We start from the raw sequence: 26,325 nt of genomic DNA on the forward strand, positions 1-26,325 counted from the left end.
CAAACCTGCAGCCAAGTGACTAAGCTCTTGCCAGAACCTGGTTTTTAAAACTAGAATTTCACTGGGATCTTCACCAGATGCACACTAGATGGCACTGTACCTCACTGTGTGATAAACCGAATAAAAGAGATTGTCGGGCAGAGAGAATCCTCTCACTCGGACACTAGCTCATTCTTTCCATCTGGGATGTTCCAGGCCATTCGTTATTGACATGTGCAGTTTCCGTCTCTTTGTATGTTTTTAATGCTCTGTGTTCATCTCTGTTTCTTTTTCTCTACCTTACTTTCTCTCTCTGTCTGCCTCTCTCTTTGTCTCTCTTACTTTTATCCCCCCCCTTAGTCTCTCTCCAATTTTGAGGGTAGCGCTGAAGGAGGGAGTGGAGGATCAGAGGGAGGGGAAATGAAGAGGTGGGGAGGGTGGGGGTGATGGATAGGGAAGGGATGGAGAGTAGGACAGAAGGAGGGTGTGGTGTAGGGGAGGCAGGAGGCGAGGGGTGGGATGGGTGTTATGGGTAGGTGGGTGATAGGAAGGGGAAGTGGGGGGGTGATAGGGAGGGGGAGTGAAAGGATGAAGGAGGGAGGGGAGGAACGGGTGGGAGGGAAGTGCAGTTCCGGTGTGGTGGTTTAACATTCATTTTGCTGCATTCAGACTTGTACAGGTATTGACACTGTAAATCAGGATTGTTTTTTGAGTTATGGCTGAGTCAGTTTTACTCCCACAGTCAACAAAGTGGCTGCTTTTCAATGTCTCCCAGCTATTTCCTGCCAGCACTATAAATGTTGCATCTACGTCAGTACAATCCATCATCTTTATCACTTTGACCTCCTACCATTTAATTTGAACTTGTGAAGTAATTTGGGTGTGTTACTATTTAACAATTGGTCCTAGTTGGCAACTTAATTATAGTGAAAACCAGATGCCACTTTTGATCGTTAAATATATTTTTAAATATAGCTCTGCACCTTATCCAGGCTGACGTTCTGGTGCAATACTGAGGGAAGGCTGCACTATCGATGCTGCCATCTTTCAGATAAGGCATCAAACCAAGACCTGTCTGTCCCCTTAAAATGGACACAAGAGAGTCCGTGGCACTATTTCAAAGAAGAGCAGACAAGATCTTCCTGGTGTCAGGTCAACATTGACCTCTCAGCCAACACTAATAAAAGAAATAGTGTTTGATCTCATTTCTGTTTGTGGGATCTTACTGTACTCCAATTGGCTGTCACAGTGATGTACAAACACAGCAGTGATTAGACTTCAAATTTTGTCCATAAAGCATTTTGGATGTTCTGAAGTTACTGAAGGTGTGTGAGTATTTATATTTATTATATATATGAGTTTGAACCTAAAAATAGGGAAGTTTAAAAATAGGGAAGTACAGGGTGTTAGTGAAGCCGCACCTGGAGTACTATGTACGGTTTTGGTCCCCATATTTAAGAAAGGGTATACTGGCATTGGAGGCAGTTCAAAAGAGACTCACTAGGCTGATTCCTGGGATGAAGGGGTTGACTTATCAAGAATGGCTAAACAGGTTAGGCCTTTATTCATTAGAGTTTAGAAGAATGAGGGTTGATCTTATTGAAACGTACAAGATTCTGAGGGGACTTGACAGGGTAGATGTCGAGAAGATGTTACCACTAGTGGGGGAATCTCGAACTAGGGGACATGGTTACAGAATAAGGGGACACTCATTTAAAACTGAGATGCAAAGGAATTTCTTCTCTCAGAGGGTAGTGAATGTCTGGCATTCCCTACCCCAGAGAGTTGTGGGGGCTAGATCACTGAAAGCATTTAAAGAGGAGGTAGATAGATTTTTGGAATATTGGGGAGTTGAGGGTTATGAGGAGCTGGCACAAAAGAGGAGTCGAGGCCTGGGGCAGATCAGCCATGAACTTATTAAATGGCGAGGCAGGCTTGAGGGGCTGAATGGCCTACTCCTGCTCCTAATTCTTATGTTCTAATCCACACTTTCGCACCTCCCTGGTTTATGTTTCAATTGTAACATTAGAACGGGTAGTATTCTCCCACATGCTGGCCTAACCAGGCCATTTTAGTTCATCTACCCAGAAAGATCCTAACTGGACCCCTCTTTGTGTCTATTAACGGCCCCATTATGAACCTACAGTTCTCTGTAAACAGCTTTAACTGTCTGGATTTTTCAACCTTAATAATCATTGTGACCTGCTGTACACTGTAATATGCAGCAAAGCATAATACACAGGTCTTCACAAACGTTTAAAAAATTCAATTACTTTTAACTTGGTCTCCCACAGAAATGTCAATTTGGCCCTTTGCTGCACCTCAGAACTGACCGACTGAGGGCAGTGCACAAAGCTGTCAATGTCGGAAAAGCCCCGGCTGTGAAATCTTCGCTCATCAGTCCTCAGTTAAAGTTTGCCCTTTCCCTCCAGTTTTAAAAGAACGAAAGACCAGCATTCATTGTGGCGGCATTCGGGATCGCAGGATGAGCCAAAGCACCTTACAATCGTTTTTAAGAACTTTCGAAGCAGAGTCACTGTCATCATGTAGGGGAATATGAGAGCTAATTTGTGCACAGCAAGATTCCACAAACAACATTGAAATAACTTACCAGATAATCTACTTTAGTGATGTTGGTGGAGGGATAAAGGTTGGCCACAGCATTGGGAAGAGCACCCCTTACTATTTGAAATAATGCACTGAGGGGGCAGACAGGGGCCTCAGTTCAACAACTCACTGGAACAATGACATTTCTGACAGTGCAGCTCTCCCTCAGGACTGCACTGAGAATGTCAGCCTGGATTATGTGCTAAAGTAAAAACGAAAATACCTGGAAAAACTCAGCAGGTCTGGCAGCATCTGTGGAGAGGAACACAGTTAACGTTTCGAGTCCGCTTGACTCTTCAACAGAACTAAGTAAAAATAGAAAAGGGGTGAAATATAAGCTGGTTTAAGGGGGGGTGTTGGGACAAGAAGACCTGGATAGAGGGCCAGTGATAGGTGGAGATAACCAAAAGATGTCACAGACAAAAGGACAAAGAGGTGTTGAAGGTGGTGATATTATCTAAAGGAATGTGCTAATTAAGGGTAGAAAGCAGGATGAGCAAGGTACAGATAGCCCTAGTGGGGGTGAGGTAGGGTGAAGGAATCGAAAAAGGCTAAAAGGTAGAGATAAAACAATGGATGGAAATACATTTAAAAATAATGGAAATAGGTGAGAAAAGAAAAATCTATATAAATTATTGGAAAAAACAAAAAGGAGGGGGAAAATCAGAAAGGGGGTGGGGATGGAGGAGAGAGTTCATGATCTAAAATTGTTGAACTCAATATTCAATCCGGAAGGCTGTAAAATGCCTAGTCGGAAGATGAGGTGCTGTTCCTCCCCTCTCCACAGATGCTGCCAGACCTGCTGAGTTTTTCCAGGTATTTTTGTTTTTGTTTTGGATTTCCAGCATCCGCAGTTTTTTGCTTTTATCTTATGTGCTAAAGTCTCTGACCCCACGACCTTCTGACGCGGAGTCAAAAGTGCCACCACTGTCCAGAGTAAATAGATTCTAAGCAGCTGATATGTATAAGGCTCATTGTTTGATACCCAGCGTTTGATAGTGGTAAAATAATTGTTAGTAAGGGAGATTATGCAGTGCATCCCATAATACTGCAGTTATAACTCCAACGTGAGTCTGTTATTTTGTACATTGATTTAGCAAATCAGACGTGAACTGCTGGACTCCCAGCTGAAAGTTGCATCACTGCAGGACATGTCCAGCCAACTGCTGGTAAACGCGGAGGGCAGGGATTGTCTCGAAGCAAAGGAGAAGGTTCATGTCATTGGCAACCGCCTCAAGCTTCTTCTGAAAGAGGTCACCCAAGACCTAAAGGAGTTGGAGAGACTCTTGGACAACTGTGGCAGTCAAGTGGTATGTCAATAGAATAAGTCCACAATGTGTAAATCTATTGTGCCTAATTCGACACAAGTGAAGGCAGCACCAGCTTCTTGAAACTGTCTGACTAACCTTCACCTGGGCTGAGAGGGCAAAGTGCTTTGTGTTTGTAATACTTGCTGGATGTTACACAGTGACGTGTATCTTCTGATTTCTTGTTTGTAAACAGAAGCAGCAATTTTCTGACCTCTTCAGGACAATATTTCTATTTTAAGGGGAGATGGTGTCCTGGTCGGATCCACTCACACTATAATTGTGCGTTCAGTGCTAGTTGGTGTCTATTCATACCGTAATTGTGTGTGTTGTGTTAATCAGGGTCCATTGACACTGTGTGTGTGCGTGTTTGCGCCCGTGTGTGTGGCCTATCTGTGTGTGGGTACGTATGTGTGTGTATGGTCTGTGTGTTGGCGTGGTGCGTGTCTATGTGCGGATGTGGTATGTATGGTCTGTGTGTGTATGGTCTCTGTGTGTATGGTCTCTGTGTGTATGGTCTCTGTGTGTATGGTCTCTGTGTGTATGGTCTCTGTGTGTATGGTCTCTGTGTGTATGGTCTGTGTGTGTGGTCTGTGTTGTGTGTGGTCTCTGTTGTGTGTGTGTGTGTGTGTATGGTCTGTGTGTGAGTGCGGTGTGTGTGTGTGTGTGTTGTGTGGTATTGTGTTGTCAATCAGGTCCCATTCAACTAGAACAGCATGTTGTTGCATTAGGCAGGGTCCATTGACAGTAATTGTATGTGTTGTGTTCGTCACAATTCATTTGCACTATAACTGTGTGTTGTGTTAATCAGGATCTGACTCTGCTCCAATGTAAGTGCAATTTCTGTCTGGATTGGAGACCTTACCTCACCCCATGGAGGTATTCTCCTTCCACTGCACCAGCGTCACTTTGGTTGTCACATCCAATTTAGACCTGAGGAGCTGATGAAAGTAGCAGTTTGTGCCATTTCTCCTGGATTCCTGCCCACAGACAGACAGGGGCTCCTCGAGATCTGGGAATATCAGTTTGGAAACCCTGGCACTCAAAATGATTTTGAGGTGGAGCTCCATCAAATCCAATCCAGGTTGACCTCCTTGCCAATAAACGTGAGGGCGAATGAGTTTGTGCTTAGAATTAAATATAAGTTGATAAGGCCTTTGGATGGCTACTTCTGTCCTTGTGTTTTTTTCCCCTCGCTATTCACGTTAGTCTGGCAAGTACATGAGCACCAAACCCTGGTACATAACTCCTAATGCTTGCATTTGTTTTCTTCCAAATACCGTTAAGTCCTTGTTGAGTACTGGTTCAAGGATCTCTTCTTCCTTTCAGGATCTGGTGTCATGGTCTTCAGCCGATGATTTGGACTCCTCGGGCTCCCTCAGCCCTGTGTCTAGTGGAAGCCTGCCCGCTCGAGCCAGACTGGTAATGCACTTCCACCAATCTCTATAACCAACATGGTAGGACGGTAACAAGTATTTAGCCCTTGCATCTGACAGCTGGTGCCATGATATCATACCAGAAAGAGTCCCCTGAACAGGATGCACAGGCCCTGCACCCCCTCCATGCTCTCTCCTGCTTACCTCCGCCCACCCCCATCTCCCCTGCATGGAATTGAGAAAAATCCTAAATTTTACCTTGGTTAAGTGTTTCCTTTGACTGTTTGTTATTTTATTGATTCAATTTTTCTGAGTCCTGACCGATATGTTTATTGTTTGTTCCGATATTTCTGTCTTGTTAATCAGCCCTAGTTCTTTGAATTGATTTTTCTCCATTCGCTAATGGTAGCTTCTCAAAAGGAATACTGGCTTTCCATCGCAGTTCAGACTCCCAAGGCCTGGGCCGCTAGCACACACAACGCGCTCATGCTCAGCATTGCATCCTCATTCTCCACCCCACCACACTGCCATCAGTATTTAACCGCCTTTCTCATATTTTTAACCGATCTGAAACCAAACACCACGATTATGTGGTGAAAAATTTGCACTTTAGTGTTTAGCCTGGTGGTAATGTCAAATCAACAAGCTAAATAGGAATGGCTAGTCACCACCCGACTCATGGATAAGTGTGCCGAGTGATACAGAGAGTCAGTCACACTGTGACCACCCCAGATTTGCTCCCTGATCACTGCTGACATTCAAGCACCTTGACTAGTGTGTAGGGTAAGGGTTAAGGGCAGCACATTTGACCCCTGATTGTTACAACAACTTGCATTTATGAAGCACCGTTTGACATGGTACAACATTCCCCAAGGCACCTCAACAAAAGCATTAAACAAACTTTGACAGCGAGCCACATGAGTTACTCAGGCTAGTGGCCAAAAGCTTGGTCAACAAGGTAGGTTTTTAGATGGGTCTTAAAGGAGGAGAGTGAGGCAGAGAGACTGAGGCATGTGCGTGACAAGGAGGGGAGTTAGCCAGTGTTCCCTATAATCTGCACTCACAAGCTGCCCCCTTTAAAATACCTAGTGTGCACGGCTGTATAGAAAGATTTATAGATGTAGCATATTCCAAAGCACAGGCCACACTCAGCAAGGTTGAGGGAACATTGCAGCCAGCATACCCTAGCTAGGCAGTGGAAGGACTGGCCTCCATTCTGATCAGACGGCCCCCACACTCCGCTCGCATGTTGCGGAGTTGAGGATTGGAAACTCCAGAGTTGAGACAGCATTGGGCTGCCTTCAGATGGAGGTTGCTGATGATCTTAGAGCGAAGTCGTTTCACCCCTGTCCACGTCAGCCCGTGCCTGGGACAAGCCCCGCCTATTACCTGATGGACTTACCTGGAGGTGGCAGGAAATTTAAGTCCAGAGTGAGAGGCTCAAAGTGTCTCCTTGTTGCCAGCTCAAGGGGACCTCCAGCACCGGTGTCTCAGCACTTCCACTGTTGCAGGGCCCTCAGCTTCCCGTCGTTGAACTAACTGACCTGAGCCATAGCTCTGAGGGGGGGGGTCACAAATGATTCTGGTGCTTACGGGTTAGTGAGAGGGAAGGGCCAGGGTCCCTATCCCCGACCACTCAGTGAGCTCTACTCAACGTCCCCGAGGACCGTGGAACCTGATGTGCTTCATGTGGTCAAATAGTGCTGACGCTCACCGTTGAGACTCACACCCGGGCAACTGGCACTGGGGCAAGATCCAGTGGGGGGCCAGTGGAAGAGCCATTTAGGGGGTGTTAACATTATGAAGAGTTAGCACAGAGTTGAGAGGAACTGACTCTTCCTCCAATGGTTGAGAATCTAGAATTCGGATGTGGATATAAGATTAAATGTAAGAGATTTAGGCCAGAGACAGCAGAAAACTCTTTTGCATAGTGCATCTCACAGCCTCACAGCCCTCTAGCGATCGTTAGTGAGTGAGGCAGCAGAGATATGAGAACAGAGCGGAGATCAGGATACGACTGAAGTGGAGGACAAACTGCCCAATGCGAACCCTTTCCATCTTGTTATTTTTATGTGGTCATTCTATAAGGAACTGACCTTTTCGGTACAAGAAGGGTTCAGGAGACGGGAAGTTAGGATTAAGGAAACCACATTAGTTGCTGAATTAAACAGACACCGGATAAACAATACCCGCAGTAAACTCCTTCCAATAACACAGTGGAGCCCTTTGATAAACACACACAAAAGGACACTGCAGTCGGGCAGCTCAATAAAGACAGGAGGAAGAGCCAGTTTCCTTGTTATCATGGATATTAGTCGCCTCATCTGATTTTTTGCTGCACTTTTTTGTGTTCTGTCATCAGTAGCTTTGCCTTTATTTGCCTGGACTGAACATTCTCTTTCTTTACCCCTTGGTTCATTCCAAACAGCCACGAGGCAAATGTAGCCTCTCCCAGCCTGGAGCCTCTGTCAGCAGCCCACACAGCAGGTACCTTGTTCTCCTGGTTACTACAGTTTACCTCTAGACCGCGGAGAGGATGATGGAAACTTCTAGAAAGCATCCAGCGTGCTAAACACTGAGGAGGAACCGGAGTAGAGCCTGAGTAGAATTTGCTTTTACAATGTGCAACATTCCCCCAGGTTCAATTTTGTGTTAACGTGACAGGAGGATCTGACTGTTGCTTAACGCACTTAAACTCCAATTCAAAGGGCATGCTCCAATGTGCAAAATGTAAAATTTGAAGTAGAAATACAGAACTCTGACCCCAGATTGCTTCAGAGGTATGCATTTAACAGATTTCTGAAGTGTCTCAAACTGCCTTTTACAAAAATGAGTCGGGCATTTCTATCACTCCAGAACATTGGATCATGTGGAATCCTGATTCCAAATGCGAGGTACAGTTTTAACCTCACTCCAGCTGTACACATTGGGAGACAGCTGTTCATATTGAACATCCTGCTGTATGATATCCCGTCTTATAAGCTTCCATCATCATCTTTGATCCTAGACTTTAAATGAAGCTAGTTATTAGGTTTTGCAGTAACGCAGTGCTTTATATACTCTTCGGACACTTAACTTGAATGCTTTCAATGCTGATTAACAGGAAACCTGACTGGCTTTGCCTCTACCCATTCTGCTTTGCACAACGGAGAGCGCTTGTATCCTAACTCAGCCACAAGAGGGCAGAACTGCAGCTGCATCCTGCTTCCTTACATCTATCTCATTTCTGATTGTGTCTCATCGCCCTGTGTGTCCAACCCTTCTGTTTATTCCTGTAAATGTTGCCCACCCTACTGAAACCCCCCCTCCCCCAACCGCTCGGGCTTTCTTACTCACTGCTAACACAAAATATGAAGAAATTCCGAACGCACCCTAGCCTTAGCAGCACCTCGAGGTTGCCTGTGTAACATCAGTGCAGCCATGGAGCTCTGCGTTGACTAACCTCTGTACTAGCCTATACTGCTTCAAGCGGCGTTGATGCAACACACTATTTTTAACAGCAGCAGCTCAAGCAGCTGGCTCTAAGTCACCTAACAGCACTTGAAACTTGCTGTGCAACTCACAATGAAAAGCTAATTCTGGCTGTGGCAATACCGTAAGGTCAGTGTGCTACTGCCTAGTTATTGTTATTATTATGTTTCTTGTCTGTGTACAATATTCAATTTGTTACTTTGACAAGCAGTGATATAAATCAGTTTTCACTGAATAGAGGAATAAATCAGGCACATAGGCCTGACAGCCTGTGGTCAGTGTGCCTAGGTATTATAAATGTTTGATCTCGAGCCTTATGGGCTATCAGCATTTGTTCTCCGATCAGAGTGCTTTGTGTTTGATCTCACAATGCATGAAGCAACCACAATCATGTGCAGTCTGGAATGAGTGTTAAAAGCAGCATTGTTTCTGAAGTTCTGCAGCATGAGTTTCACTGGTGAAGGAATGGCATGCGCAAGAACGAAGGGAGGGGAAAGGGGAGAGGCACAGTACGAGGGGAGAGGCCCTGAATGAGGGGGGGAGGAATGTCGTGACTCTAATCTATTCGTGGCAAGAGTTTGGGGGCTGCCGTTTCTTTTTCGCTGGTTTTTGCAACCAGCCAGCCCACAGTTGGAGTTTAGTGTTAGCTGCAGCCAGGAGCTTTGTTCTTGCAGAGCGAAGGTTCTCTGCTAGTGCACAACCAAGTGACTGTGCAGCACCCCCGCCCCAACCTTAGCCAAGAGGGTGAACTCTGAGGAGGAGTCAAACTCTCTGGGACAGGGGCAATTCATGGGCTGGAAGGGAAGCAGACTCATGTCAAGACGTGAGCCTTGGGATGAGGGGTAGAGCTGACTGGATGTCTTGTGAATGTCTCCTGTAGACTGAGACTGGCTCTGATCTTCCGCAGTAATAAAGAGAGGGAGCTTGTGCCTTCAGTGATGTTTCCATCTTTCTCATCAGGCCTTCAGATGATTGGTTCAATCGAGTCTACTGTCCGCTGACGAACCAATCAAACTGCATTGTTTTAAGAAAGTGGCCAGTCAAACTATTAGTTTCAATCACAGACCAGTCAGATATTGTCTTTATGAGGTTAACAAGACATCTTTGCAGTAAAAACAGTCTAACCCATCAAACTGTTGGTTTTATGAAACCAACCAATCAAATTGTGTTATTTTTAAGAAATCTCCTGGCGTAGTAATAAACGGTGGCAGATTCCACTGGGTTTTGTGATTTTAAATGAGGCACAAAGAGGATAGAGAACTTGCCCAAACCACATTACGAACAAAATATGGTCTCCCCACCTGGTCAACGTTTCTTCACGGCAGTAACTTGCAATGACAGAGCACCTTTCAGGAAAAGACACTTCAAAAGGTTCCGACATTTGTAGAGGGGACATTGGGCCCATCCCAAGGTGAAGTGAATAACTCTCGCCAAGCCCAGCATTGTCTTGTGAAACACTCCAGCCTAAACATCGTGTCGTCTTGTGTGTGGAGTTTGAGGAAGTTCACGATCTCCATCACAAGCCTGCCTCACAATGTGGGACCGCTCCACTGGGCATTAGAGACAAAGTTAGGGAGACAGTTCTGTTTGCCGTCTGGGGCTGTTGATGCTGCTTATGGCTGGCCTCATCCTTCAGTGTACGGTGAAACCCAAAAATAGATCTGGGATCCATATAAAGGTGACGCATGGCAGAGACAAAGAGGAAGATTCTCTGCCTGTGGTGGAGCTATATTTGGTTTAAATGTTTAATTTTAATAAAACAACCTGTTGGCGTGTGATGAGGCACTGCTTGTTCCTGTTGTGCCTTTTGCATTTCATTAACTCCCATTATTGGCATTCTCAGACAGTCTGAGGTAATGTATAATGGGATTTCAGTAAAGGAACACTGTGATGCTGTTTAATGTGCCATGACTTTACAGGGCTGTAATGGACTTTTGGAATGACTGGGAACGAAGTCACATCTGTAAACTAAATCCTGGAGCACTGATGCAGCCCTAGTCACCCTCAGTTCTAGAGGTTACCCACTGCAGCTGCAATCGAGTGTTATGCAGGTTTAGCAGGTCCTATTTACTTATGTGCTCGCAGCTGATCACTTGTGTAAGTGTAGGCGATATCAGTAATTGTACTCGGGAATCTGAATGAGCCTTGGGAGTCAGGTTGGAAGGGGACAGAGCCTCAACTAAGACAACCCTCCTGTATTGTGGCGGTTTTAGGGTCAAACACTTCCTAAAAATTCATATTTTAGAATGCAAAATCAGAACACCTCTGATAACGATATGTTAAACGAAGGTAATGCCGAGGTAAGGGGGGTGAGCCAGGGTCTGATTGAATGCTGGAGCAGGCTGAAGGGGCTGGATGGTGCACTCCTGTTCCTTAAAGTGAGTGTAGGCCGTTCAGCCCCTCCAGCCTGTTTCGTGATGTGTGATGATGGTAGTGTGTTACTGTTCACCCAGAATCCAAGTGGCTGTGGCAACATGCACATCTTACAGGCATGTCAGAGCCCACAGCTATTGATAGTGATAGTCGAGGTTCCAATGAGAGGATATACGTCCCATAGAGGGAGTGCAGCGAAGGTTCACCAGTCTGACTCCCAGGTGGCAGGATTGTCCTATGAGGAGAGATTGGGTCGACTAGGCCTGCATTCACTCGAGTTTAGAAGAATGAGAGGGGATCTCATTGAAACGAATAAAATTCTGACAGGGCTGGACAGACTGGGTGCAGGGATGATGTTTCCTCTGGCTGGGGGGGTCTAGGACAAGGGGTCACTGTATCAGGATACAGGGTAGGCCATTTAGGAATGAGATGAGGAGAAACTTCTTCACTCAGACGGTGGTGAACCTATGGAATTCTCTACCACAGAGGGCTGAGGAAGCCAAGTCACTGAATATATTTAGGAAGGGATTGGATAGATAGATAGATTTCTGGACTCTAAAGGCATCAACGGGTATGTGGAGAGAGCAGGAGTACGGCGTTGAGATAGAGGATCGGCCATGATCATATTGAATATCAGAGCAGGCTCGAAGGACTGAATGACCTACTGCTGCTCCTAATTTCCATGGGCAAGATTTTCAGGTCAGCGGGCAGGCACGATATCACCTCTCATTCTTCCAAACTCCTGAGAAAATAGAACCAATTTACTCAGCCAAACATTGGACTGTCTGATTCTCACCTTCCAAGTTGTGCATTAGTTTTGAGAGTGAGTGGTAAGTGTGCAGTGGGAAGTGAGGATCCCACCTACACGCTGGGGTTTGGGCACCTACCGTTTCTGGTGTGAAGCCCCCTGGGGGCCATCGCAGGAGCAACAGGTCACGTCCAGTGCTTCAGTCACTACCGGTTTACATAACAGGGCCAGCTAAAAGAAAGAGGTTGCATTTATGTAGCGCCTTCACAACCTTAGGCTCCTAAAAGTGTTTCCCAGTCAGTGGTGTACTTTTTAAGTGCAAGCACTGTTGTAAGGCAGGTAACACAGCAACCAATTTGCACACAGCAAGATCCCATAAACAACAGTGTGGTAATGAGCTGATGATGGAATCTTTTACTTTCTTCCAGGCATCCTTGGCCAATATTTATCCCTCAACCAACATCATTGAAAACATATTATCTGGCCGTTATCACATTGTTGATATTGGGACCTTGCTGTGTGCAAATTGGCTGCCATGTTTTTTAAGTTACCACAGTGACTACACTTCAGAAAGTGTTTTAATTGCGATGTCCTGAGGTCACGAAAGGGTCTATATAAATGGAAGTTTATCCTTGTGGGAGATGATGGAGGAAGAAGAGACTGCGGAATGAAGTTCCTGAAGCGAAAGAGAAATGTGGGAAATGGACTATATACAAATGTTGTCAGAGAAAACTGAACTGTGAGGATAGGCTTTCTCTTGGGCTCTGCAGCTGGTGGGTTCTGAAGGGGAAACTGACAGGAACTGGTGAAAAATGCCTCTGCGTAGTGAGCCCAAGGGATGTGTGTGCCTTATTCAGTGTTCGTTCAGGTCATATGATACACCCTTCCCCACACACTTAAAGTGGAGCAAAAATAGGCAGTTGAGCAGGAATGGTGGCTGTTGAAACATTGCAAGAACCCAATCTCCCTCTCTCTCTCCCTCTCTCTCTCTCAGCTGATACTTGGGTTCTGCTGCAGTAGGGAACTGGAAGGGCCCACATCACCATTTCATTAAACGGCTAAGACAGGAGCCACCAGATTCTGCTTAAAGAAGTTTAAATTAGAAAAGACTCTCACTCTCTCTCGGAGCTGACAGAAAAGAGCAAGCCGTGATGTTTACTTGAATTAAATTCTTTCAGCTACACTTTGGACCAGACCAAGCCCTGGTAGCTGATAAAGATCCCAACACACACCTATCCATTCAGCATGCAGGGTAACTATAATGTTCTGGACAAGCGTCCCAAGGGGAAATTCTGTTTGTATTAGCAGAGCAGGCAGTCTTGGGCAGCCCTGCTTTTTTAAAAAAACATCTTTCGTTATATGTCCACAAAGCAATCCTGAGGCACTTGCTACTGGCTGGCCCAACTTGTTCTATGTGGAGCAGAGAGCAGAGTTAACGCACTGTCGTGGTGACTAAATAATAGGCCAACTTTTTTAAGGGTGGAAATGGATGGGGGTTATGGTTATGGTACTGGGCTGAGAACTCAGAAGGTAAGAGGTTATACCAACGCTGCCCGTTGTGAAATTGGATTCAATAATAAGGGGCAACATGTCCAGAAACATGAACATGAAAGCTCAACTGGTTCACTAATGTCCTTCAGGGAAGGAAACCTACTACTCCTTAGCCAGCCTGGTGTACGTGTGACTCCAGTACTACATGATTCATTCTTAGAGTCCTCGGGGCTACTAGGGATGGACATCAAATGTGGCCTTGCCAGTGGTGCCCATGTCCTGTAAACTCAAATTTAGAAAGGGGAAGAGGGTGAGGATCTGAATTTCATTTTTGTTGTAATGAGTACAGGCGAAGGATCGGTGTGTGCCAGGGCAGTCCACATTATTTAATTGTGCATTTGTAAAGGAGCAGAAGGTGTTCCCAAACTTTGTCAGACCTGACGCACGCGCTCTCACCCGAACCTGATTACTTTGAAAATACCAGCTCCACAGCAACGGTGTAGGTGGGCCTGAGTTCCTTTTTGTAGTTAATTGTGTGCAATTGGATGGGAGCGAAGATGAAAATCCATATACTCTCGTACAGAGAAATAATGGAGTCCCACAGAGGGAGGAGGCCATGATCTGAAATTCCATTTCATGGATAAGACCAAGTTGAATGGTTGAGAAATCTGTTTTGCTCCACCTGATTGCACACAGCGACAGAATTACGGGCAGGATTCTCAGGTCGGCCTGCAGGCGCGATCGGTGGGCCCGGGAGCGGCCGAGGAACGGACTGCCGCCCGCTATCGGCCCCCAACCCGCGATTTCACACTGGCTGGCCGATTAAATGGCCGGTCAGCGTGAAGTGCGTGCTGAAATGCTCAGCACTGCCAGAGTGGGGGTGGGAGGAGACAGGAGCTGACATAAGCGCGGGCACGGGGTGGGGGAGGAGGGAGTGCGGAATGAAAACTCCCCGAAGGCAGAGAGCCGCCTCAGGGAGCCGAAGCCTTCAAAACTATCACAAAAAAAGAGATTTTAGAATCAGAGCACAAACGTCCAAGCATCACAAACCCTCACGTGAACACATGCGTTATAAAAACGCTGTCCATAGATTTATGGATGCTCTTGGATGAGGTTTCATGAAAAATGCAAAGGCCGCCTGGCTGATTCGCCTGTCTGCCAACCCGTGAGGTTGGACGGACCATGAAAAATCGGGGACAATTACAACTGTAATGGGCTTAATTGCCCTCTTAATTGTCAGTGGGTGCACTTCCAACTGTTGCGCGCACCCACTGACCAAAATATCGCGCCAGCGCGGGATGATGTCGGGACACTTGCCCAGCGTCATCACGCACTATTTTACACTCGAGCGGGTCGGGCACGTGCCCACATGCCAACCTGGAAATTCTGCCCTGTGTTAATTTGGATTAAGGAATTTGTCTGGAAAGCGTCACTGAATTTCAATCTAAATCTACTAGGCACTGACATAAACCAGGAGAGGGCAGCTTAAAGACTGCAAACCGCTAAAACTGCAGAGAGCCAGTACAGAAAAGACTGGGCTGAATGGCCACTTTCTGTGCTGAAACCTTTCTATGATTCTCGGTGATGTAGAGTAACTGCATTTTCAACATTCCAATAAGAGTCTGACAAATGCTGGGAGAAAGGTATTAATTTAGCAACCTTATAGCATTCACCAGGGGAATGGTGGAATCTGAAAGGTACAATATGTGATTCTGAAGCTGCTATGATGGGACTTTTGTTATTTAAACAGAGCTACATGGTGTCATTAGTTGCCTGAAGTGGAGACTATTTTGAATTGTCCTATAATTGCTGAGGGAGATATCTCCACATTTGCTGGTGTCTCTCAGTTGTTACTGTGCCTTGTGTTGTGATACGGTACATAGAAAATTGACGGGCACAAAAAGACCCCATCAGATTATCAAGCCTGACCACATGCTGGAGCATCCTGTCTAAGCACTTCTTCCCCACCTCCTCCCCAATCTACGCTGTGTCCTGGAGCTTGAAGCCAGTGCGGTTCAGGCCCGTTTGCGTATCTGTTATTTTTTTTTCCTTTATTCTTTCATGGGGTGTGGGCGTTGCTGGCAAGGCCAGCATTTGTTTCTCATCCCTAATTGCTCTTGGGCTGAGTGACTTGTTAGGCCATTTCAGAGGGCAGGTAAGAGTCCTCCAGTAGGTCTGGAGTCGCACATGGACCAGACAAGGATGGCAGGTTTCCTTCCCTAAAGGGGCTTTAGTGAACCAGATGGTTTTTACGACAATTGATGATAGTTGTCATGGTCACCATTACTGAGACTAGCTTTATATTATTTTATTTTTAAAAATTAATTTTATTAATTTTATTTAAATTCTACCAGTTGCCATGGTGGATTTGAACCTATGCCTCAAGCATTAGCCTGGGCCTCTGGATTACTAGTCCAGTGACATTACCACAATGCCACCATCTCACAATGGGTTTGTCTTTGCTCCAGGAACACTGCCTTCCTGCAGCCACTTGGGAAGCTAATTGGATTAGTCTTGACTGTTAGTCTTTTTTCCCCATTTCCAACATTTTTATAATTAATAAATTAAAGCCTTCAAAGAAAATGAAAAGAAGTCACAATTGTATTTAAAGCTCTGGTGATTGTTTCTTTGGCTGCCCCGCTGGAGTGTCCTGGAGATGAATCTCGAATTCCTGAAGACTATCCTGGAGTGTTGGCAACCCTAGGTCTATCCTCTTTGAATTCAATGGCTATTTGGAAAGAGCTGTTTTTAAGAAATGCCGCCTCATTGTCGGGTCACTCTAATCTAAGGCGTGTGTCAGCAGCTTGAGATCAATGGGGACATGGGGTTAACTTTACATATGGTCCCTGAAGCTCCATAATAAGGAGGTCCACAAAGACGTAAAGCGTGGTGTTGAGGTCAGCCATGGAAAAGTAGATTGAGAGCTAGACGTAGTTTCATTTTCTCAACAAGTTATTGAAAGCAAAGTATGCCAGGTTCCTGTAGTTAGTAGTTCAAACGTGAGATGAGGGCCGGAAATCTCTAAAGAGGCTTTTGTTCCAAAGGGATCTTTGCCTTGGCTGTAATTTTTTTAAATATATATTTATATTATAAATACAGGCCCCACAAAGGAAGCCAAAGAGATTCTTCCCGTTCTAAGGAGCTGGGAGCCCAGAAGAGTCCGTCCTTCTTCCTGCGAGTGATCCGAGCAGCATTACCCCTCCAGCTACTGTTGTTGCTTCTGATTGCTCTGGCCTGTCTGGTCCCCATGACCGAGGAAGACTACAGTTGTGCCACGTCCAACAACTTTGCCCGCTCCTTCCACCCTATGCTGAGATACACCAATGGCCCCCCTCCAATATGACCGGTCGGAACGCACTGAGGAACGGAATCATCCGCGGAAGGACTTTCTCATGGAGGAGGAGGTGGGAATGGCTCCTGTTAATGCTCTCCCCCGACATGCCATTGGCTGGTCTGTACACTGTCCTTCGAAACCACTCAGGTGAAACCTGTATCAAGACGGGCCTGAAGCAACCAACCAAGCTCCCGGGTCCCAGGATTTAAAGAGGAATGTGTAATATAAAATTTAAATAACTTTATAATGGTCATTTTTTTACGGTGTTTGCTTTAGGCATGGCCATGTATAACTTGAGCTTTCGAAATTAACCCTTTGAATGTCTGAACGATGTAAATCTGCAAGGGACTCTGTGCAGGATGGAAGTGAGGTGTAATTAAGATTTCTGGTGATGTTTACGAGGCAATTATTGGATGTAAACTAAAATTGAACAGATTATTTGTGTATAGATTGTTAAAGCTATTTTATGTTTTAATATTACCCTTTGCATTTAGTACCTATGCTGATCATTTTTACCCTGTGTGCTGCTTTTCAGAAACGTGCACAGAATGAATACTTCCCTCGAGTTTTTTTTTGGGGGCCGGTGGGGAGGGGAGACCTGGATGTGTACATAATATATAAATATAAATCCTCCTGCAGACTAAATCTTTTCCTCTGTCCAGTTGGTGTGACACATGTTTGAGGCAATCCCAACGTGAATCGGGAGATGTGATTTGGAACCAGGAAGGCCTCTTGAACAGTGTCACCCCTTTTAACTACTGTCATTGTCTAATAGTGGCATGTTCAGATAATGGTCGAATTGCAGCATGTTTTTCTATACAAAAGCAGCCTCGCGTGTCTACAAGTAAGAATATGGAAAGCTGGTTCTTTTTGGTGTACAGCGGAAAACTGGGTCTCCAATTAAAAGACCTACTTCTTTCATCCTTAGTCTTTGTGTCGTCACTGCTGTGTTCCTGCCTCACCCTGTCATCTGCCCCAGGTTCTGCCACTTTAGACCTGGACTTGATTCAATATATTCTCTTTGCCCCCTACCCACCCCACCTCCATGTAAGGGAATACAGGTGATTAACCCCTCACCTGATAACATGGGCACATGGAAAAGTGAAACTTGAGTTGGGAATGACCCATCATGGTCAACCCAAGGGGACCACAGAACCATACAGCACAGAAGGGAACCATTCAGCCCATCATGCCTGTACCAGCTCTTTGAAAGAGCTATCCAATTAGTGCCACTCCTCCGCTTTCTCCCCATTGCCCTGTAAAATGGGTCCTTTTCAAATATATATCCAATTCCCTTTTGAAAGTTATTATTGAATCTACTTTCACTGCCCTTTCAGGAAATGCATGCACCTTGCTTTGTATATCTTTTTTTTTTCATTTTCCTCATGTCGCCCCAGGTTCTTTTGCCAAGTACCTCAATCTGTGTCCTCCGGTTACCAGGCCTCTTGCAGTGGAAACAGTTTCTCCTTACTTACCCCCTCATACATTTGTATCCCTGCTAAGTCTCACCATGACCTTCTCTGCTCCAAGGAGAACAACCCCAACTTCTCTAGTTTTTCCTCCATAACTGAATTCCCTCAAACTGGTGCCATTATAGTAAATCACCTCTGCAGCCTCTCCAAAACCTTGGCATTTTTAACCTACGGTGCCCTGAATAGGTCAGCACACTCCAGCTGAGGCCGCACAACCAGTGATTTATAAAGCTTTAGCTTAACGCCCTTGGCTTTTGTACTCTCGCCTCGATCTTTAAAGCCCATATGCTTTTTTCACTTAACAGCCTTCTCAACTTGTTCTTGCCCCTTCAAACATTGTGACATCTCCTGTCTGTTGATGCACTCACTGTGCTTTCTTCCTCAACTTGTTTACCAAGCATGCAGCTGTCCATACAGCCCCTCACTGCTCTGAGCCTGTTCCACAGCAGTACTGATACTCTTTTCGAGTTATCAACAGTCACAGATTGCAACTCTTTCGAGTACAATCACAGTTCTTGGTTTCTGGGAGTGGGACATGAACCCACAACCCTCTGATTCAAAGGCGAGGGTGCTATGAACTGAGCCACAGCTGACACCTCCCAGCAGTAGTGATGTGGTAACGTGGAGTGACTCCACTGCATTGTGCAGCCCCGCCCGTACATGTAAACCTGGGGTCAAAGCAAAACGCAGTAACAGGTGCGTTAGGTCACTGTTTTATTTCACCCATTCAATATGCAAATAAAATCATTCTACATGCACGGGATTTCCTAAATTAAATCACACAGAAATTACAAACATTGTCAGCTGGTATAACATATTAAGGAAAGAAAAAAAGAAAAGTCCGTTACAAAACACTTTCTTGGTGCTACAAAGTGCAGACCCTTCGGGGGTTGGGAGAGGAAGGGTCACTATTCGTTACTAGGTAGTGCATTGCAATAGGTAGTTCAAACAATTCATTAATGTAGGTAGCGTTCATATAAGGTAGAATGTGTCGTGTGAAACATGAACAAGGGGGACTTTGGCATTCACATTACTGGATAAGCAGTTAATGCATCCCTGCTCCTGAGATTATACATCTTCATTTTGGAAAAGGATAATTCTGCCCTGTTGTTTTCACACAAAGGTTTAACTTTGAGCAATTGGCTCTCCTGCTAGAATTCCATGACCATGACAACGGGCGGGGTGTGAGCTGAGAAATCTTCAGCCGCAGCAACACATGACAGCCTCCGTCAGCTTCCCATTGTAACTGCTGCATCTCCGCGTAATTCCAGTGGGAAATCCCACAATGAAATTGGCAATAGTGGTTCCCATCTCAAGAGGAGGTGGCCTCATGGAGGAAGGTAGCAAATGTCCTGCAGCAACATGGGAAACCAACCACGTGCTTTTACGGACATCATTCACATTTCACAACGCGTGCAGGTCGCAACATAAGTGTGTAATCAAGTATTTTGTGAATGAGCCTTTCAGTTCTCCTTTAGAAATGGCTTGCGTGTTCTAATTTACAGACAGCATACAAGCTAGTCATTTGCGGACCTACATTTCATATTAGCAGCACTTAGTTCTGCTGCTTAAGACACACCGACATTTTTTTTTATACAACAGGCTAAATGCGAATAAAAAAAATACACACTTTTCTTTGGTTATAAAACTATTACTCTTTGGGATTGTGCTGAAGGGAGAGTGGGTTTGTCTGAAGGGATTTGGGTGGAGTGAGATCACCTAACCAATTATTAATGAACAAATTTACAGTACATTTTCACCCCTAAAATCCCCTGTTCTCACATTACATTCAACCTAGATCTTGTATCCATGTACACAGGCAGAATTGTATCACATACAAGATGAGCAAAGGAAAAAGGAATTTTAAGCTAAAATTAACAATGAATGTTTACATTTTAGAGTAAAAGCCAAGCATACAGTTCATCAGCTTTCCTCCACATTGCTTAGCCCAGACACGCCTGTGAAAGAAAGAATGATGCAGGAAAATAACTTTGTTAACAAAACATTTGACTTTTAGACCATTGCCAATGCTGACCTGTAATCAGAACTGTACCGCATTGGGTAGTTAGAACAAACTAGAATCAAGAGTATTCAGCAATTAAATATAAAAATAGATATAGTACACTTATAGGCTCTTCTTAAACATCACTGTAGACACTTTTCTTCAAAAGTTGTGAGACCAGTGGAGTTGATGGCACAATAGGACCACTGGAACTCGCTCGCAGTGTGTGAACGGGTTTGATTTGGTTGGTGGCTGGGTCACACCTGCAGATTGTACACTCGCTGAATTTTAAAACCAGTCGTATCAGGGGGCGAAGTCGCTATGAAAAACACTTTGGCCAAATGCAAACGACCTCTCCAACTGATGGAATCAAGGTGTGTGAAATCTTTGGACAATTTCAGTCTATCACTGTGCTCACTACCCTCTAGTTCTACTTCAAATAGCAGCAAGGGGTAAATTTTTAACGATCTGCACAATTCAACATTAATTGAAACATTAATCAGCTGCCTTTAAAAATAATCTAACTCCTGCCATTTCTTGCCTTTTTAATAACACTTAGTAACTAATATGCAGTGATGGTTGAGAATATGTAGTTAAGATGCAAAGCTATATATAAACTGCAATTCTTCTGTAAACTATGGTGGTGTTAAACCCTATGAATTCCCTTCTTCAATTAGTCCGAAAAGGAAAGTTTAAAAAAAAAACAATTTGCAAAGTCTCAGGCCATTCGGAGAAAATAGTTAATGCTTTGAAAGCTGCTATATTTGCAATGTGTATATCCATGATAACCCACAGAAATACATTCATCTTGTCTGTGTTTATGAGCTACAAAATAATAAATTGTCTCAAAATAATCTGCTGCTTCTAGCAGTGCTTCTGTGGCACAGTGTTGAAACAGGGGAGCGATAAACCTTGCTTTATCATTTGCAGTTCTGAAACAGAAACATTTTCAATGAAATAGTAACGAATTTACATGTACAAATGCATTTTTTGCCATGTGTGCGTGTGTGTGCGCGCGCGCGCAAGAATTCATGGTGTTACAACATTTACCTTTTAGTCTTAAAAATAAAGTAACATGGCCCATCACCATACTTGTTCATTGCAACTGGGAATCTAATCATTGTACTCTGGTCTCTATAAATGACAACCCCTTCCAGTAATGGGGATCCAAGGCAAACTAGAGATGTGACAGAACCTGCAACAATAAACTTTATGGCTGGGGCATAAGGGAGAAGGAAAGACCCAACGAATATCACACGTCTACTGCATCAACCCTTGGATCATGGCTGTGATGGTTTGGGAGATCTGTGTTTAACAGGACTTCAGGTTGTATTTCAAAAGTTATGTTCAGACAGAGGCCTTAAAGGAAGCTCAGCGTAGCCAGACTGAATGCAGGATGACTGCATCAAGACCACAGTAACCTTTCAACTGCAGCTCCTCAAGGACGGTGGGTATTTTATAGATTAACTCTGAGTTATGCCAATCAGATGAAGTCATTGTTGTCAAAAGTAAACAATTAGACAACCTGGAGACTACAAATCAAGCCTTATCTAGGTAAGTATTAAAAATGGTTAATGTCTTAACTGCCTGACCATCAGGAAGAAAGTGTTCAATCATCAAATTAAACTAGCCTTGTAGTTCCTCAGCTGCTTCACGTCACCTCAACTACATTAGCGAGCCAATAGATGTTCTATGCAAGGTCATCTCACACATACCAGCCACCTAGAAACCCAATCTTGCCTTTTTGATAACACTTAGTAACTAATATGTAGTGATGGTTGAGAATATGTAGCTAAGATGCAAAGCTATATATAAATTGCAATTTTTGTGTAAACTATGATGGTGTTAAACCCTATGAATTCCCTTCTTCAAGTAGTCCAAAAAGCAAAGTTTAAAAAACAGTCTGCAAACTCTCAGGCCATTCAGAGAAAATAGTTAATGCTTTGAAAGCTGCTATATTCGCAATATAGCAGGGTGAACATTGGATGACCAGAAACATTTCAGACTGTAGTTGATTTGCAGTCATTTATTGTGTTAACCTGATATTGTTCTGTTAGTGTCTCACTGCGTCTTACAGGTTCTCTGTATGGTTCTGCTTGTAAATAAATCTGACTGTTAGAGTTAGCCAGAATGCAGAAGTTGACCGTGCAGTATTTTGGCATGGACAAGAGAACATGGTACTAATGTGCAAACAGCTGCAGCTCAAGGGTTCCTTTCTTTGCTGTATTCATGAGATTGTACTCTGGAAATGTAGGGCCAGTTTTTAGAGGTACCTATGCAAATGTTTCTCCCCAACCCCACCAATCCCAAAAGCAGGTTCTTCTGAGTTTATCCGGCTGGAACTATGGAGTGCCCAGTGAAAAATAGAATAGATGGGCTCACAACAACAAATTACATTTATATAGCGCCTTTACAGAAATGAAACACCTCAAGGCATTGCAAAGGAGTGTTGTAAAATGAAAAATGACACCGAGCCACATAAGGAGATATTTGGTCAGATGACCAAAAGTTTGATCAAAGAGGTAGATTTTGAGAAGTGTCTTAAAGGAGGAAAGTGAGGTAGAGAGGTGTAGGGAGGGAATTCCGCAGCTTAGGCCTAGGCAACTGAAAGCACAGCCACCAATGGTGAAGCAGTTATAGTTAGAATGCACAAAGTCCAGAATTAAAGGAGTGCAGATATCTAGGAGGATTGTGGGTTTGAGGGGATAACAGCGATAGGGAGGGCTAAGGCCATGGAGGGATTTGAAAACAAGAATAAGAATTTTAAAATCAAGGCGTTGCTTGACCTGGACCCAATGTGGGTCCGTCAGCACAAAGGCACTTAATGCATTCAATTAAGGCAGAGAAAGCAGGACAGTGGAATCAATTTGGGATCAATATAGGACTATGGGGAGAGAGTGGAAGCAGTGGGATTAGTTTGAAGTTGACAATGGGCTATAGCCAAAGAGTGGAGCAGTGAGAGTGGGGATTGACAAGGTTACAGGGAAAGAGTGCAGGACAGAGTGATTAGTTTGGGATTGATTCATGAGGGTAGAGGAGTATGATGCAATGCACAAGCAAAGGTACAGCACAGGCAGGATGAGCTGAACAGCTTCCTTTGATGCCGTATAATTCTATTGTTGCTCAGTTACTGACAGCAGGGGCCCCATAGCAGTAAACAAATTTAATGATTTAATATCCTTTAATAAGACAGTTTACAAAATTATTTGCAATTTTACTATGTGCACAGAACTGAACCATTACCAGATGGTTCTGCTTTGGTGCAAAAGAGGAATAGAATTCAACAAAGTAAAATACAGGACTAAAATACATTTATTCTGAAATGCTAGTTCCAATTCTGATATGTGCTGACAGTGAATCCTCACTCAATCAGAATACATGGACATATACCCCAATATCATTTTTGATTAAATGTCTGTTTATCATTGTTTAACAAAAAGCACACCATAGATTACTGTGTCTCTTGGAAAGGTTTCCCCCACATCCTGGTTGTAAAGACATTGATTCTCAAGGATTCATGTGTTTGCTCATTTAAAGAAATATCAGCTTTTCTTTCTGATATCTGTGGCTCCCTACTCCCCTGTCTTGTACTAAGTTGCTGTCTTATGATCTGTCTCAACTGTTTGCCTTCAGAGGCAGAACAGAGTTGTGGAACTAATAATGCAGCAAAATAACCCCAAACATTGCACAACTAGGAAAAGCCACAAACTTGAAAACTGGCTTTTGACTCTGATTCCAAGTACCTTTAAGACAGTAGCAGGTAGAGGTGTGTGAGAAAGACTCTACATGTATAGAATAAGGGCAGGTGCAAATCCTCCCCCCCAACCCCCATCTCCCCCCTCCTCCTCACCTCCCCCCGCCTCCACTGCCCCATTCCTCACCTCACTTGTACTTAATAAACTGATGCTGCTTACAAATTCACCTTGTAGTAGAGAAAGGATGAGGCTAATAGGATCAGGAGTAGGCCATTCAACTCCGCCATTCAATACAATCATGGCTGATCAAACACTTCAATGCCTTTTACACACACTATCTCCATAACCCTTTACGTCATTGTTAATCAGAAATCCATCAACCTCCACCTTAAACACACTCAATGACTGAGCTTCCACGGCCCTTGGGATAGAGAATTCCAAAGATTCACAACTCTCTGAGTAAAGAAATTTCTCCTCATCTCAGTCCTAAGTGGCTTCCCCCTTATTTTGAAATTGTGTCCCCTGGTTCTAGACTCCTCAGCCAGGGGAAACATCCTACCTGCATCTACCCTGTCTGTCCCTTTAAGTATTTTTTGTAGGTTTCAATTAGATCACCTCTCATTCTTCGAAACTCTAGAGAATACAGACCCAGTTTGCCCAATCTCACTTCATAAGACAGTCCCGCCTTCCCTGGAACAAGTCTGGTGAACCTTCGCTGCACTTCCTCTATGACAATAACATCCTTTCTGAGGTAAGGGGATCAAAACTGTTCACAGTACTCCAGGTGCGGCCTAACCAAGTTTCTACACAATTGAAGCAAGACTTCACTACTCATGTACTCAAATCCTCTTGCGATAAAGGCTAACGTTCCATTAGCCTTCCTAATTGGCTGCTGCACCTGCATGTTAGCTTCCAGTAACTTATGGACAAGGAACCCAGGTCCCTTAGTACATCTACACTTTCTAATCTCTTACCATTTAGGAAATAATCTATGGATTTATCAACCAACACAACAAAAGCACCAGACCTTCTGCATCAGGCATAACTCTCGCACTGTGAAAATGATAGCATATGTAGCCGGAGCACAAAAGGACTGCTGTAGAATCATACAGCACAGAAGGAGGCCATTTGGCCCATTGGGCCTGTGTCAGCTCTTTGATAGAACTGTCCAATTAGTCCCACTCCTCCGTTTTTTCCCCATAGTCCTGCAAATGTCTCCCTTTTAAGTGTACATCGAATTCCCTTTTGAATGCTGCGATTGGAACTGCTTCCACCACCCTTTCAGACAGTGCATCCCCAAGTATGACAACTTGCTGTCTAAAAAACTTTCTCCTCAACACCTCCCGGGCTTTTTGCCAATTATCTTAAATCCGTCTCCCGTGGTTGCTGATCCTCCTGGCAGTAGAAATAGTTTCTCCATATCTACTTTATCAAAACCCTTCATAATTTTGAACATTTTGAAATAATTTTATGTTATAACTTTACTTGGGAGAGAAAATTCACCTCATCTGTTGCATGGTGGAACCAGAAACCTAATAAACTCAATACTATGGAATGCAAACTGTTGAGTAAGCAGTGTAATGAGCGGTTGGGTGATTCGAACTGAAGTCAGGAAAGGGAGAGTAGGAAGATTCCTATATGGCTGATTTCACTTATTGAACCCGAGACTGAATCAAGACTGAGGATGGACCCCAGGAAGGTTAGTGGTACTTCACTCATTCAACATACAAAATATGTCATTGCTGTATCTTTATCGCATCAGGCAAGACCATCCTAGATCTAGTTTCATAAATATTCTACCCACCTTTGGAATTGCAGCAGCTTGAATTCAAAACATAAAACATCAATATGTCCCCCCAGTGGTGCCATATGTTTTAATGACATCTAAACAATAAACCTCTGGTGCAATAATACAAAGAATCACAGAGTGCAGAAGAGGCCCTTCAGCCCATCAAGTCTACACCAACATGTGAGAAACACCTGACCTACCTACCTAATCCCATTTACCAGCACTTGGCCCATAGCCTTGAATGTTATGACGTGCCAAGTGCTCATCCAGGTACTTTTTAAAGGATGTGAGGCAACCCGCCTCCACCACCCTCCCAGGCAGTGCATTCCAGACGGGTAAAAAAAGTTTTTCCTCACATCCCCCCTAAACCTCCTGCCCCTCACCTTGAACTTATGTCCCCTTGTGACTGACTCTTCAACTAAAGGGAACAGCTGCTCCCTATCCACCCTGTCCATGCCCCTCATAACCTTGTACACCTCGATCAGGTCGTCCCTCAGTCTTCTCTGCTCCAACGAAAACAACCCAAGTCTATCCAACCTCTCTTCATAACATCAATGTTTCATCCCAGGCAACATCCTGGTGAATCTCCTCTGCACCCCCTCCAGTGCAATCACATCCTTCCTATAATGTGGTGACCAGAACTGCACACAGTACTCCAGCTGTGACCTCACCAAGGTTGAA

The 26,325-nt window shown here is 44.4% G+C and overlaps 1 protein-coding gene across 2 annotated transcripts in view; it reads left to right on the forward strand.

Annotated features, from left to right (window-relative positions):
- The window catches only part of syne1b (spectrin repeat containing, nuclear envelope 1b), a 447,660-nt gene extending 430,053 nt beyond the window's left edge, over positions 1-17,607 (forward strand). Inside the window, exons 142-145 of one of the 2 annotated variants that reach the window (XM_078556589.1) lie at positions 3,684-3,896; positions 5,223-5,315; positions 7,698-7,756; positions 16,452-17,605. In XM_078556589.1, coding sequence (XP_078412715.1) covers positions 3,684-3,896; positions 5,223-5,315; positions 7,698-7,756; positions 16,452-16,695 — 609 coding nt within the window. In that variant the 3' untranslated portion in view covers positions 16,696-17,605. Of the gene's footprint in view, positions 1-3,683; positions 3,897-5,222; positions 5,316-7,697; positions 7,757-16,451 lie in introns of both variants that reach the window. The other variant, XM_078556588.1, reaches the window with a different exon arrangement.
- Positions 17,608-26,325: the final 8,718 nt, after the last annotated feature.

The sequence above is a fragment of the Cetorhinus maximus genome, chromosome 14 (assembly GCF_964194155.1).
Source record: "Cetorhinus maximus chromosome 14, sCetMax3.hap1.1, whole genome shotgun sequence".
Classification (NCBI taxonomy): domain Eukaryota; kingdom Metazoa; phylum Chordata; class Chondrichthyes; order Lamniformes; family Cetorhinidae; genus Cetorhinus; species Cetorhinus maximus.